General features: G+C 35.9%; 1 protein-coding gene across 5 annotated transcripts in view; it reads right to left on the bottom strand.

The window, feature by feature from the left end:
* zgc:66433 (uncharacterized protein LOC321250 homolog) overlaps positions 1–14,555 on the bottom strand; it is a 79,589-nt gene that overhangs the window by 37,422 nt on the left and 27,612 nt on the right. For 2 of the 5 annotated variants that reach the window (XM_057849643.1, XM_057849640.1), the window contains exons 2-4: positions 13,280–13,329; positions 9,407–9,489; positions 1,365–1,527 (exon numbers count right to left, since the gene is read on the bottom strand). In XM_057849643.1, coding sequence (XP_057705626.1) covers positions 1,365–1,527; positions 9,407–9,489; positions 13,280–13,329 — 296 coding nt within the window. The remainder of the gene's footprint in view (positions 1–1,364; positions 1,528–9,406; positions 9,490–13,279; positions 13,330–14,555) is intronic. The other 3 variants (XM_057849641.1, XM_057849644.1, XM_057849642.1) reach the window with 2 other exon arrangements.

The raw sequence follows: 14,555 nt of genomic DNA, 5'->3' as shown, positions 1-14,555 counted from the left end.
GCAAAAGGGAATGAGCTTTTTATAAATAAAGCCAGCCAATACAAACTTTAAATCTCTAACTTCTTGACAATGAACTAAGCCTTTGCATGTGGTACTATTTTTCTGAAAAAAAGTCCAGAAAAAGATCATTTGTTATTAACTTGATTATATTATTTAATTAATTAGCATTTATCATAAGCGGCTTTTAAAGGGGGGAGGGGGGGGGGGCTGGTGGCCGAAAAGTGTTATTCCATGAAATTGACTTTCCTATACATATATATATATATATATATATATACATATAAGTTGTAATGCAATAGAACTGCAACAAAAATGAATGAAATGAACAAAAAAATATATTTTGATAATGGGTCAAAATTATTTTGTCAAACAGATCATGTGACAGGCACCTTAAACAGTCATTTGCTTTGCATATAACTTAAAAAAAAAAAAAAAAATAGGGGAGGGCAATTTTATTTTTCAAATTGTTATTATTATTATTGTATTTTTTTTTAAATGAAATGAAACAAATGTCCTACCCATAATATGGGTACACAACCCACAAAAAATTGCTTCAGTCAAACTTTTTCAATGAAAAATTAAGTGTTCAAATGCAAATTTTTCAATCTCAAATATTTACTATGATTGAATTTTCTTTTTTTGATTGAAGTGATTTTTCTTTTTGAAAATATTTTTTTGGAAGCAACTTATTTTTTGATTGAATAATAAAGACAAAAATGTCCTAGTCAAAATGTGGCCCAAACACATATCAACATTACTTCAATCAAAAAAACAAAACAAAACAAAACAAAACAAAACAAAACAAAACAAAAAATCAAAGAAAAATAGCATTCACGTGCGTTTTTTTGGAGTTTCAAATTTATTTTTGCATTCAAACACATTTTTTTTTGTTTTTTTTTGATTGAAGCGACTTTTTTTAATTGAAAACAAATATTTTGATTCTAGCAACTTTTTTTTTGACTGAATAATAAAGACACGAATCTACCGCCATATGGTTCCGCACAGGGGATACAATTTTTGACTGGGGTAACTACATTGGCACGACACCGGTGGGCGTACCATATTCAAAGGATGACCATATTGGCAAAAAGTATTGCCCAAGCAGCCTAATTTAGAATTCCCCTTAAGAATGATGGGAAACAAAAAACGCTTTATCATTATAAATATTCTTGTAAGTCAATTTTATTGCTGACACTGCTATTCGGGGTCATCAACATGTTGTGCCCCCCCCCCGCTCCAAAAGTCAAACTCCACCTATGCTATTTATTGTTATGCACTGTTGTAATTGCATTACTATTTGGCTGATACTTTCAGTAATTTTGTATGAGGATGTGCATATATTACACGTGTGAGCATGATCTTACCCCTTCTCCTTCTCTGAGCGACTGAGCGTATTGTTTTGCGACGTTTTACTGATATTGTCACTCGACTGACTGCCTTTGAGCTCTGCACGATCTCCAGTAGACTCCTTTTTCTTCTTCCTGGCAAAGAAGTTTTTAAAAGTCTGGAACTTGGACTTCTTCTTTCCTGAGGGTACACATGAGAGGACTATGTTTGAAATATGCTAGCACATTTTTGCTCTCCTGTTGGTCGTTGACCAGCTCTTTCAAACAAACACCGCGCGGTGGTAATCTAATGTGGCAATTAAACACTCAGCATCTTTATACACTACCAACATATGAAACACTGTACCCGCAATTTGCCTGTTGGCTTTAATAGCCTAGGTAGGCACATGAGAAAAAAAAAAAAACCCGCACATTCATGCGTGTTCACACTGATAAACACATAAACACAACACACACGCTTGTAAAGGTTTCCTCAATGGAGCTGCAGCTCCATTAGCACCGCAGTGGAAAACTTGACAACTCTTTTATAACTCATTAAATAGCTACAAATTGCTTTCATTCAGAAGGATAAGTGGAAGGTAATGAGACTGATTTCGTGCCATAACGAGTGAATCGGCTATTTCAGGATGGTACCTAGAGGTAATTTGTTGAAAATGAAATAATTTTTTTAGTGTATTATAGCAACAATTATTTTGTAATAATTATGAATCATACTGATAACTACTGCTGTACCAATACCGATGACGGTATTGGTACCGATACGGCACTAAGATGACATCATCGGTACTGGGGATGGCAGCACTTCCGAAGATGACGATAGACGTCCAATCATCCTTCTGGGAATTTTAAATGACTATCACATGTAGAGGTCCATTAGTTTGTAGTGGGAGGGAAGCAGCGAATTAAGGTTCTTTCATTCGCTGCCGAACCCTCCTGTTTCAAATGGATTGGACATCTGGTGCCGTCAATGGCAGACACTGAATTAGGAAGTATCTGACCAATCCTTGATAGAAATTACCTTACATTCAAGTAAGTATAATAATATATATACAGTTCTCAAAAAACATTGAATTGGTACACTCGGCATTGGCCGATACCATAGGTGTTGGAATCGGTATCGGGAGCCCCCTCAGAAAAATGGCATCGGTGCAACACTACTGATATCTTAATGCAAACTGGTTTAGTAAATAAAAACCTTTGCAATAGTCAATTAAAAAAAACAAAACAAAAAAACAACAACAACAAAAAAAGGACTGTCTGGACAAAAACAAAAACACAGTACACATCTCTGGATTAAGAAACAGAACAAGCAGAGTCAAGAAAACAGTAGCAGATGAATACAAAAACATTTAGAGTAGAGTTGTCCGATATAACCGGGTAGCCAATAAAAGTATTTTAAAATGATATCGGATAAAATAGACATTGGGTTTTTATTATCGGTTTTGGGCCCAATATGCATATGGCAGTGCCTTATAGGAAATTTGCACTTGCACTTGACCCAAAAAAACTTAAAAACAAAAGTCTTCATTTCAACAATTAATATAGTGGTGAATATAGGCACTTTTTCTCTTATATTTTTCGCAGAATGTTTATTTAGAAAGCCTTGAAGTTGTTACATACATCATTACCAAAGCATCCAATGAGGCATCGCAATACAATTTGCCATAATATGTTGAGGGCATGAATTCATATACTGTATCTGTATTGGGTAAATATCGGCTTTTTGGAGTTTGACAATACAGTGATCCCTCGCTACTTCGCGCTTCAAACTTCACGCCCTCATCCCATCACAGATATTTTTTCCAATTAAAAAAATTAATGAATACAGATGAGCTGTCTTGATCCAATCACGTCGTCTCCCTCTCCCTCCTGCTGCTATTCTTGGTCAGGCAGTGCACTGGAGTTGCTTGTTAAAGTTAACGATGATTGTCAGACGTTAAGGTTTGATCTTGCCGGGGATGCTTGGAAGCAGAAACTTCAAAGTGCCATATGCGTCAATCATCGTTTAATTTGTTAAACAGTTGCTGTGGCAACTCATTGTATGTAAGTGAGAAGCTTGAGCGGATTTGAGAGGATTTAATGAAGCATTTAATAAAGACAAGCATTTTTCTACTTTATTCTTGTTTAAAAATAATTCGGTGGCACAGTAACACGTTTAAAACTTATGATTATTACATTTGAAGTGCTTAAAAACATTTATTAAAGTGTATATACATATATATACACACACACACACACACACACAAAAGTTTTTTTTAAATTGTACTTTGGGGAAAAAAAAGTGAAAAAACCATGTCTTATACGTATCTCTTTCCAATGCTGAATCTGAATAAATACATTGAAAAAAAAAAATCTCAAACATTTTTTTGGGCGCTACTTTGTGGTTTTCCACTTATCGCGGCGAATTCTGGTCCCCATTAACCGTGAAATACGAGGGATCACTGTATCGCTATATCGGTTATCGGGTAAAAAGCCATTATTGAACAACTGGGAGAGCTGTAACAAAAAAAAACAAACCTTACTGATATCAGCAACAACTGAAAGAGGGCAGAAGTGGAGCTAGTATGAGTCACTTGAATTACGATAACACAAAGATTAACCTTTCACAAAATAAATGGAAAATTTGAAGTAAGAAAGGAGCAGATCTCAAACTGTGAAACAAAGCCATGGTGTACTGCTTGCGCTTCTAGGATGGGCCCCATTAATCTTTAACCTTACAGTACGGTGGTTGTCAAACATTTTACACCAACTGCCAATATCAAGTGTTAACATACAGTAGTGTGTATGTAGTAAGTAGTGTTGGGTGAGGCCGAGATTTTAATTCAATAAAGTACCACTAGAGACACTAGCTACAAAGCACACATTTATTTAGAATGAGGTAAAATGAAGTGTGACACCCCCCAAACAAACTCGAGAAAGAAAGTTTTTTGACACTGTTGAAACACAGAATCTAATTTATCTCAATGACTGCCATTGACAGCGGTAGACGTCAAATCTTGGCATTGCATGATTGTTTTACACACTGACAGTAATTAGACGTACAATCCATTCTGACTGGGTGGGGCTGACAGCTCCTTCCAGTAAAAATGATTGGAAGCCTATCCGGCCAGAATCAATTTATGAAATAACATTGTTGATGTGTTTCCAGAGTTTCAGTGATGTGAGTGCTCTAGTGAGTGTAAGTATTCTAGTTATGGTGCGATAAATATAAAAACAGCTATTTTTAAAGCAACTCTGGCTTGTTAATCACTCACAATTAATGAGTTGATTTCCGAAATAACATTAAAGCCATTTGAACGGTAGGACGGTTGTTGATTTGTTTTCCAAGTTTCAGTGTTTTAAGTAGAAATATGCCAAAGTTATGTCTGGTCAATGTAAAAACAGCTCATTTTTCAAGCTACTCTGTTTCCCATCACTGTCAATGGCAGCCAACAAGTTAAAAATAAGATGTTTTGTTAAAAATCAAGTTGTCTCCAAATTGACCAGACCTATGTTTTTCCTCTGGAAAACGAAGTAATGAGGATATTTAAGAAGGGTACTTTAGTGATGTACTGATACTTAAGTTGATTTGAATTCTAAACATTATATACACTATTTAGCGCATTATGTTGGTGTTGTCAAATATTTTAAATGAATCACATTTTACCTGCCAGACTCTGAGTCATATAGCAAAGAATCTTTGAGCATCCTTCAAACTTTTATCAAACTACAGTTGAAAATATGCTCAGAATCTGAGATCAGGAGGTGCACATTTTGTCTGAGAATCCATCATTTTACATTTGTCTTTCTGTATTACTTATATTTAATTTAGAAAGCTGCCTTCTTTACATAAAACTTGAAATCTAGTTGTCTATGGAGGTAGATTTGTGTCTTTATTATTCAATCTAAAAAAAAGTTGCTTCAATCAAATAAAAAGTGGCTTCAATCAAAATATATATTTTCAATTGAAGAAAACGTCACTTCAATAAAAAAAAATGTGTTTGAATGCAAAAATAAATTTGAAACTCAAAAACATATATTTGAAAACTATTTTTCTTTGATTTTTTTTGGTTCTTTATTCAAGTCGTTATTTTTTATATTGAAACACCATTTTTGATTGAAGTCATGATTTCTAAGTCTCAAATTTTTTTTCACATTCAAACCTTTTTTTCTACGATTGAATTTAAAAAAAAAAAAAAATTTGATTGAAGTGATTTTTCTTTTGAAAATATGCTTTTTTTTTTTTTTGAAGCAACTTATTTTTGATTGAATAATAAAGACACAAATGTCCTAGCCAAAATGTGGTCCAAACGCAAAATTACATGACTTCAATCAAAAATGGTGTTTGAATTTAGAAAAAAAAAATTGACTTAAATCAAAAAAAAAAAAAAAAAATTCAATCAAAGAAAAATGGTTTTCAAATATATTTTTTTGAGCTCAAATTTATTTTTGCATTCAAACAAATTTTTCTTTTTGATTGAGGTGACGTTTTCTTCAATTGAAAATATAATTTTGATTGAAGCAACTTTTTATTTGATTGAAGCAACTTTTTTTTGGATTAAATAATAAAGACACAAATCTACCTCCATAGTTGTCCAGGTCATTTTTGTGTGCTTAGAAATTTCAGCAACTAATTCCCATTTCCTTTGTCAGACAACGCAAAATGAATAGCTTTAGAGTTACTTCCAGCATGCTCTTGAAAAGGCCTGTCTGTATTACAAATGTTAAAGTCAGGTGAAAATACTATTAGGTACTTTTATTGTGCTATTTCAGGTACAATTCACCACTAATGTAAAGGTTTGTACAATAGAAGGTCAACCTGAGCAACTAACCATGAAATTTCAATTACAGTCTTTTCTTTGCTATCATTACTTGTACACAAACATGGGAATTGACCAATAGCACAAACAGTGGGAAAATTGTGACCTTTAACAGGGGCGGAAAACGAAAGGGAGGTAAAGCGCATCTACGCTGACATCGTATCAGCATGTGTTAGAACTGAAAGTATGAGGTCATGTTCTCTCTAGAGCAGTTGGCTTTCTGACTTTTAAAGCAACTTGAAGGACAAACTGTACAAGCAATAGAAAATCACGTCATGGATTTAAGAGTACCAAGATTTCGTACATAGCAGTGTGTTTTATATTTTGGCACTATCCACACTGTGCTGTGCGTCTTGCAAATAAACTTGATTGAAAATGCACACTCTAATATTCTCTACTATATATTCTCAGAAGTACAAATACTTATGAACCCCAGTAATTTAAAAAAAAAAAAAACATACAATGTGAGTTCTGGATTTTTAAAAATTATTTCTCTTAATGGAAATGCATCTATGATTGAAATTTCAGACTCCTACCTATTTTCTAAGTAGGTGAACTTGCAAAGTCAAAAGGGGTGTAAATACTTCTGCTCCTCAGTGTATATATACGAGAATATTGACATTTTCCCTTTTTTCTTTACATAAAAAAATAAAACATAAAATTAAATTTAAAAAAGAATATGTACTGTTTTTACTTTTTTCCCCTCCCCCTAGGACACTAGGTACAACGTGGCCCGCAACAAAAATGACTTTGACATACCTGCTCTAAGTAATCTCATTTTGCAGATCCAATCAAAACACAGAATGAGATACCAATGGGAGATAAGTCATCTATGTGAGCAGTAGTCAACAACACATCGCTGCCTCGTTGCAATCATATCAGTGTGTGTTGTTTATCTGTGAGCCAATGTTATGTTCTTGGGCATGTGAGATAATCTTAGCTTTCTTTTCTTCATTTCCTCTAAGTAGGCGCAGTACGGCCATTGAAATATTTACAGTGGCCTGGCAATATGTTATGTGTGATGCTAACAAAACAATTTCCTTTCCATGAAATTCTATGTACACATACTATCATACTGCCAATACCTACAGTATATTAAACATCTCTGGGGCAAAATACAACTTGAAAGTTCTAATAAAAGCAATCATGACATCCACAAATCTTGCAACACGAAAATTCTAGCCTATATGAACAAGTGGAACAGAACGGATTATATCCCTCACTGAAAATGCTGAGAAAGGCATGTTGGTGGAACTGGTGAAGAATTTGTCAGGGGTAGCAACTGAAATCAAAGGGGGCAGGACTTATCAAAGAATCAACTACAAATGGAGGATTTAAACTTACAACTAATTTTTCAGAGAAAATAAAGGATTTTGATGGAAAGTGGACCTGTAACTAAATTCGCTTTTACAGTGAGGCAGACAGTATAATATGTTAAAATATTACTTAAAACATGATATAAACTTTAAATATTAGTTTTATGATCAAAATCTGAACACGGAAAGGATTATATACTATAATAAAGAGGTCGAAAATTGTCAGAAAATTTCAAGCAAGTTTATGCAAAATTTTGTTCACAATTCACAAAATTTTGCATCATGAAAAAAATGAGCAATCAACTGATGTACTGTATAATGTGCACTCCAGAAAAGATCGTAGTCAAATTTAGGAGTCCCACTTACTATAATATAAACTTGCCAGTGTGTTGGTGTCTTTGTAGATAATTTCTAATACAAACTCCAATAGACTTCATAATGTAATGACGTGACACATTCACCCTTCACTGCGTCGTGTCTTCCCGAAGGGGGCTGTCCCATACTCCGTCTCATTTATTAGCAGTCAGTCACATGCAGTGATCTAACACCGGATTTAGGTTGAAAAAGTACGAAAGCTGTAATGCATACAAACAGGCAGGATTGTCTCAGGAATGATTTGTTTGAGGTTTCAAGGTATTTATTATATTTTTCATACCATGCATGCATTTTGAACCTTTGTGAAAAAAATCAATGGGAGAAATTAGCCGCTACAGCATTGGCATTACACTTCGCAATATTTATGTAGAATAGATACTACCTGCACGTTTTTTTTTTTGTGTGCTTTCAACCAAGAATCGAGACTCTTTTAAATCCATATCAATAAAGAATTCAGGGATTTAAGCATTTATTCACAAGAATTGTCAACGGAAAAAGCATTTTGTTTACATATGGCGGCCGCTGATTTCTTTACTGACGAGCCTCATAGTTCGCAATATTTACGTAAAATATATGTTACCTGCACAGTTTTTTTTTTTTTTGCTTTTAACCAAGAATTGAGACTTTTTTTTTTACATCCACTGGGGATGGTGTGGCTCAGTGGTGGAGTAGTTGTCCCACAACCCAGAGATTGTGGGTTCAATTCTCCACCCTGATGAACTCGCCTAAGTATCCTTGCGCAAGATACTGAACCCCGCATTGCTCCTGGTGCTGTGTCACCAGTAGGTAGATGGCGATGTAGTGTAAAGTGCTTTGGGTACTTTGAGAGGTAGAAAAGCGCTATACAAGTATAACACCATTTACTGACACCATCCATATCTATAAAGAATTCAGGGATTTAGGCATTTATTCACAAGACTTTTCAACGGAAAAAGCTCTTTGTTTACATATGGCGGCTGCTAATTTCCTTACTGACAAGCCTTATAGTTCGCAATACTTACGTAAAATAAATGCTACCAGCATGGTTTTCTTGCTTTTAACCAAGAATTGAGACTGTTTTACGTCCATATCTATAAAGAATTCAGGGATTTAAGCATTTATTTACAAGAATTTTCAACAGAAAAAGCTCTTTGTTTACATATGGCGGCCGCTAATTTCCTAACTGACTAACCTCATTGTTCGCAATATTTCAAATGCTATCTGCACGGTTTTTTTTTGCTTTTAACCAAGAATTGAGACCGTTTCACGTCAATATCTATAAATAATTCAGGGATTTAAGCATTTATTACTAGAATTTTCAACGGAAAAAGCTCTTTGTGTTTCCACTTGGTCACCTTTGACGGAGATTGGCCACCTATGAATCGGCCCCGCGCCCTGTGTCCCATCAATACATTATGAAGTCTATGAAACTCCTATATGTCATTTCATGCTGTGGATGTATTCATGCATGAGAGCACAGAGCGGAAACCCGTTAATGTATTTTGGAAAATATGATTAGATGTGATTAAAATTATTACCAGAATTATGGCTCAGAATACTATACAGTATATGCTTTGTTATGTGAATGTACCTGAGCACTCTTCTGAGACCTCAGCAGGCTCCTGGTTGGCCATCACATCTGGAGGTCCTGATGCCATGGCGGCAGGGTCACTGCTGTGAAAGAGAATGACTGCAATGAGCATGATCAACCTTAATACTATTGCGGCTTGGCAATACTGTTAGAAATTTTAATGAATGTATTCTTGCTGTGGGGAGTAAAATTGAAAAGTAAACATGTATATACATAGAAAATATTTCACTCTCCTGGGGCTGCATAAATTCTTCATTGTAGCTGCATATCCACTTCGAAGCAATCGGACCGTCATGATTATAAAGTGTTTGAAGTGTGATTCTCGTTAAAGTAGTGTCTTGTGGCAGAGACAAAATTATTTTCAGATATCACAAGGAACTTTTATTTTTATCACAATGCAAGAACCTCATCAAACGAACTGCGCAATCAAGTTCAAATAACCCCACAGAGGCATCTATCTGAGCTATATTTATCATTGCCTACTGATGATGCCAGTGTAGCTTCACCAGAAATGTCTGTTAAATGTACGGTACCTGCAGCTTCTTTATAACCAATCATTATCTCATTTCGAGATACTGTAGTTAATAAGGTTATTTTCTTCTCACAGCGAAATTGAATGTCTTTTTCCAAAAGGGAATAGAAGCAAACAACATACTTCTTGTCATCTGTATTGATATTATGTACATAATTGGAGCAAACTGAACATTCTGGAGTTTATCAACAAGCTATTGGCCTTTCTACTTGTACAGCAGAGAGGATTAGTAAAATCAATTTGGTTTCTAAAATGGTTTTATCACGTGACACAGAAATTAAGACAGTAATGGGCTGAAGACAGGAAACAATTAGTGTTGAAGAAAAGACAATTGTGAACTTTCAGCAGCAGGGGTTGTACTGACTGAACTGTAATATACTGTATAAAGCATTCGGGAAAGACAAAAATGAGTATGATAGACACAATAAAGGCAAAATACAGTGCAGAATATGTAGAATGCAATTACGTGCAGAAGTGAAATATACAGCATGCTAGCATTAGATAATAGCAGAGTTATTTAACTTCAGTGTTACATTGGAAAAGACTGTTTGATGTGATGTTAAATGACTGATATTACAAAAAAATCAAAGATAATGCTGTTTTCGGTTAGTCTTTTGTCTTTAGGTTCTGCATGCCCTGCAATTGATTAGTGTGCGTGCTTATGCTAGCTGTTTCAAATTTTTTTTTAATGCTAGCTCTTTAAGCTCTTGTATTTTTGGGAAATCTTGTGACTGAGAAACATTTTTCGATTTAAGCCTTAACTTAAGTTTATACAGTGTACTCCCTGACATAACAAACTGCTGATTTAAACCGCAATGCCAGGGGGCACAACAAGCAGGAGAAACAGTGGGTTCAACAAGACAAAGTTGATTTTTTAGAAAAGACTAAATGACTACTCGTGGCTTCAAGGCAATTTTTTTGATCGGCCAAATCACAAGATTTTATCTTTCGGTTTGCATCTTTCTCCCCTTATGCCAGTCCACCAAGGTTCTGATGGTGAGCTCTTCCAACTACTTCTGACCACAAAAGGCTAACACTCCTCTCTTTTAAAGTGATACATATGAAGTCACATTTGTAAATTGACTGTGATAGAAAGGTAAGAACAAATACAGTAATATGTCCGCACAAGGAGAGACATGACTTGACAGCTTGCGCTGTACATTTGGATCAATGTTGTTCCACTTAACTCATTGGCTGCAATTGACAGCATTAGATGTTCAATTCATTTGAAGTGGGAGGGCTTCTGCCACCCTCCTACTTTAAATAGATTGGACTGACATCTACTAGTGATCCACAACAGAAGGATGAAAAAAGCCACATCATCGTCTGTGGCACTGAAAGAGTTAAGTTTCAAAGTGGCACTCATCCACATTTTTAACTGTTGCCAACTTTCAAAACGAATCAAGATGAAGTCTTGCCATCTGTGCCTCGGTGATGTGAGTTACAAAAAAAACAAAAAAAAAACAGCAACAACAAAACTGAGCAGTGTTCTTCTTATCATTGACGATTTGTGCCAGAAATACAGTGGGGCAAATAAGTATTTAGTCAACCACCAATTGTCCACCAATTGTGCAAGTTCTCCTACTTGAAAAGATTAGAGGCCTGTAATTGTCAACATGGGTAAACTATCTCAACCATGAGAGACAGAATGTGGAAACCCCCCCCCAGAAAATCACATTGTTTGATTTTTAAAGAATTTATTTCCAAATTAGAGTGGAAAATAAGTATTTAGTCACCTATAAACAAGCAAGATTTCTGCCTGTCAAAGAGGTCTAACTTCTTCTAACGAGGTCTAACGAAGCTACCAAAAAGTTCTATTTTGGTTTCATCTGACCATAACACATTCTCCCAGTCCTCTTCTGGATCATCCAAATGCTCTCTAGCGAACCGCAGACTGGCCTGGACGTGTACTGGCTTTAGCAAGGGACACGTCTGGCAGTGCAGGATTTGAGTCCCTGGCGGCGCATTGTGTTACTGATAGTAGCCTTTGTTACTGTGGTCCCAGCTCACTGTAGGTCATTCACTAGGTCCCCCCGTGTTGTTCTGGGATTTTTGCTCACCGTTCTTGTTATCATTTTGACGCCACGGGGTGAGATCTTGCATAGAGCCCCAGGTCGGGGGAGATTATCAGTGGTCTTGTATGTCTTCCATTTTCTAATAATTGCTCCCACAGTTGAATTCTTTACACCAAGCGTTTTACCTATTGCAGATTCAGTCTTCCCAGCCTGGTGCAGGTCTACAATTTTGTCTCTGGTGTCCATGGACGGCTCTTTGGTCTTGGCCATAGTGGAGTTTGGAGTGTGACTGACTGAAGTTGTGGACAGGTGTCTTTTATAACGATAATGAGTTAAAACAGGTGCCATTAACACAGGTAACGAGAGGAGCCTCGTTAGACCCCGTTAGAAGAAGTTAGACCTCTTTGGCAGCCAGAAATCTTGCTTGTTTGTAGGTGACCAAATACTTATTTTCCACTCTAATTTGGAGATAAATTCTTTAAAAATCAGACAATATGATTTTCTGTTGTTTTTTTCCCCACATTCTGTCTCTCATGGTTGAGGTTTACCCATGTTGACAATTACAGGCCTCTCTAATCTTTTCAAGTAGGAGAACTTGCACAATTGGTGGTTGACTAAATACTTATTTGCCCCACTGTATATGGGGGAGAACGGGGTTTGTTGCACACAGGTTGATTGTCACACTTGCTAAAACTTGACCACTGGAGGGCAGTGTTTGCGCAATATCAGTATTGATATGATTGGAATTGATCCATTTAAAACTTTTTTTTTTTTTTTTTAAAGATCAAATTTAGCTTGTGCCAGAATCACGTATAAGTAATACATTTACTATTATCCATCTGGCAGGGAGAGTACTTCCAGTACTTTAGTCGGACTGAAAAGATATGGAAACCTTCTACTGAAAAGATATGGAAAGATTGCTGGAGTGAGAGATAAAGTAGCAGCTGCTAATCTTTTAAGAACTCGCGGCATTCATTGAAAAAAATATCTTCTGGTGAAGGCAGACCCTCATTGCTTCCATTAAGTTGAATCAGTGCAGCTGGATCAATATTCTCTGCCACTTAAAGTCCACCAACTAATGCATGTACTGTACCCAAAAATGCACAAAAGGTTCAACTTGTAAATAGGCCTGCATGGGTACTCATGTTTTAGCAAGTAACGAACACTGCGCATACAATATCAGTTTTTGTGTGTGTTGTGCATAAAAAGACGATTAAATTTTGCACACTTAATGTTCTTAGTACTGTCCAATCCAAGAAATCCAAAAGATGTCCTAGCCTTTTCCGCCATGGAAACATAAGGAAGCTAGGGGTCTAAATGACTGACCTTCGCCCGCTTCCAAAGCTTGCTCCCCACGGCGACATCCTCCGTTTCATCTATGAGAAAGATGGGGAACGACGAGGAAGAACGATGAAAAAGAAGAGAGAAGAGCGTTGACGAAGAGGTCATTAATGCAGAGCCAAGGACAGTTTGGACAAAAAAGGGAGAAAGGGTCACAGATGGGGTTGTGAGAAAGAACAACAAGAAGAGAAAGAAAGTCAGTTAGATAAACTCATGACTGAGAAGAGAAGGAAAACAGTCTTACAGTAAACAGAATGTGCCTTGTAGACTAAATCATGGGTGCGGTTTTAACCAAACATGGCAAAAGACCCACATGTAGCTTTTTACACGCCGTCCAGTTAAGCCACAGGTGTCAAACTCAAAGCTTGGGGAGACACATCCAGCCTGCCATTTTGTTTTGTGGGGACTGCGAAAGTAAATCATACGCATCGACTTTTCGCTAAAATGAAATTCAAATAAAATGTATGTAGTCCTCAATGATGGTTGGAGGACTACAGAAATGAGAGAATACTTACTCTAACATTTAAAAAATAATTTTTTTGAATTATTAAAAACTAAAACATATAAAAATAACTTAAAAAGACCATAGATAGTTTTCCATTTTTTGAAAAATGAAAAATATAAATTAAAAAAAAAAAGAAAAATGAACAGATTATTTGCCCCCCCAAAAAACAACAACCAAAAACTAAAGAACACTTACAGAATATTTACCATTTTAATTAAAAAATGCAAATAAAAAAGGAAAAAACTGTTTAGACAAGTATCCAACGTACTTCTGCTTTACATCCGCATTTCTGCTCACGACTTCCGTTTTCCACATTCGCTAACCGAAACAACAATGGAACTGGAGTGGCATCCCTCATCAAAATCCCTCAAAAAAAGGCAATTTACCGCATCCATCTGCCATCTTCACAACACTGGAGGACAACATGTTCATGAAGGCAGATGTGAAACCAACACCCTGCCACCACAAAGACTGGGTGTTTATGTAGCCATGTTGCCGCTGAGTTGTGGAAGATATGTTCTTTCTATCCCTGCATTTTCATGTGTACAGCGCTCCAAAAATACTTAAGCTAAACTCTTTAGCATGAAACAATTTGTTATCTTTGATATTTTTATAATGATGTAATTATGATGATGTTTAATATTATTTACTACAACTACTGTACTACTATGGCTGCAACACATGCTATGAGCTGCTAGCCTGTTGCTGATCAGTACGTGTAGGATAGCACAATTATATTAAATTTGACTACTTCGC

Source organism: Corythoichthys intestinalis, chromosome 11, assembly GCF_030265065.1.
Source record: "Corythoichthys intestinalis isolate RoL2023-P3 chromosome 11, ASM3026506v1, whole genome shotgun sequence".
NCBI lineage: Eukaryota > Metazoa > Chordata > Actinopteri > Syngnathiformes > Syngnathidae > Corythoichthys > Corythoichthys intestinalis.
This window is presented reverse-complemented; position numbering and strand designations above follow the sequence as displayed.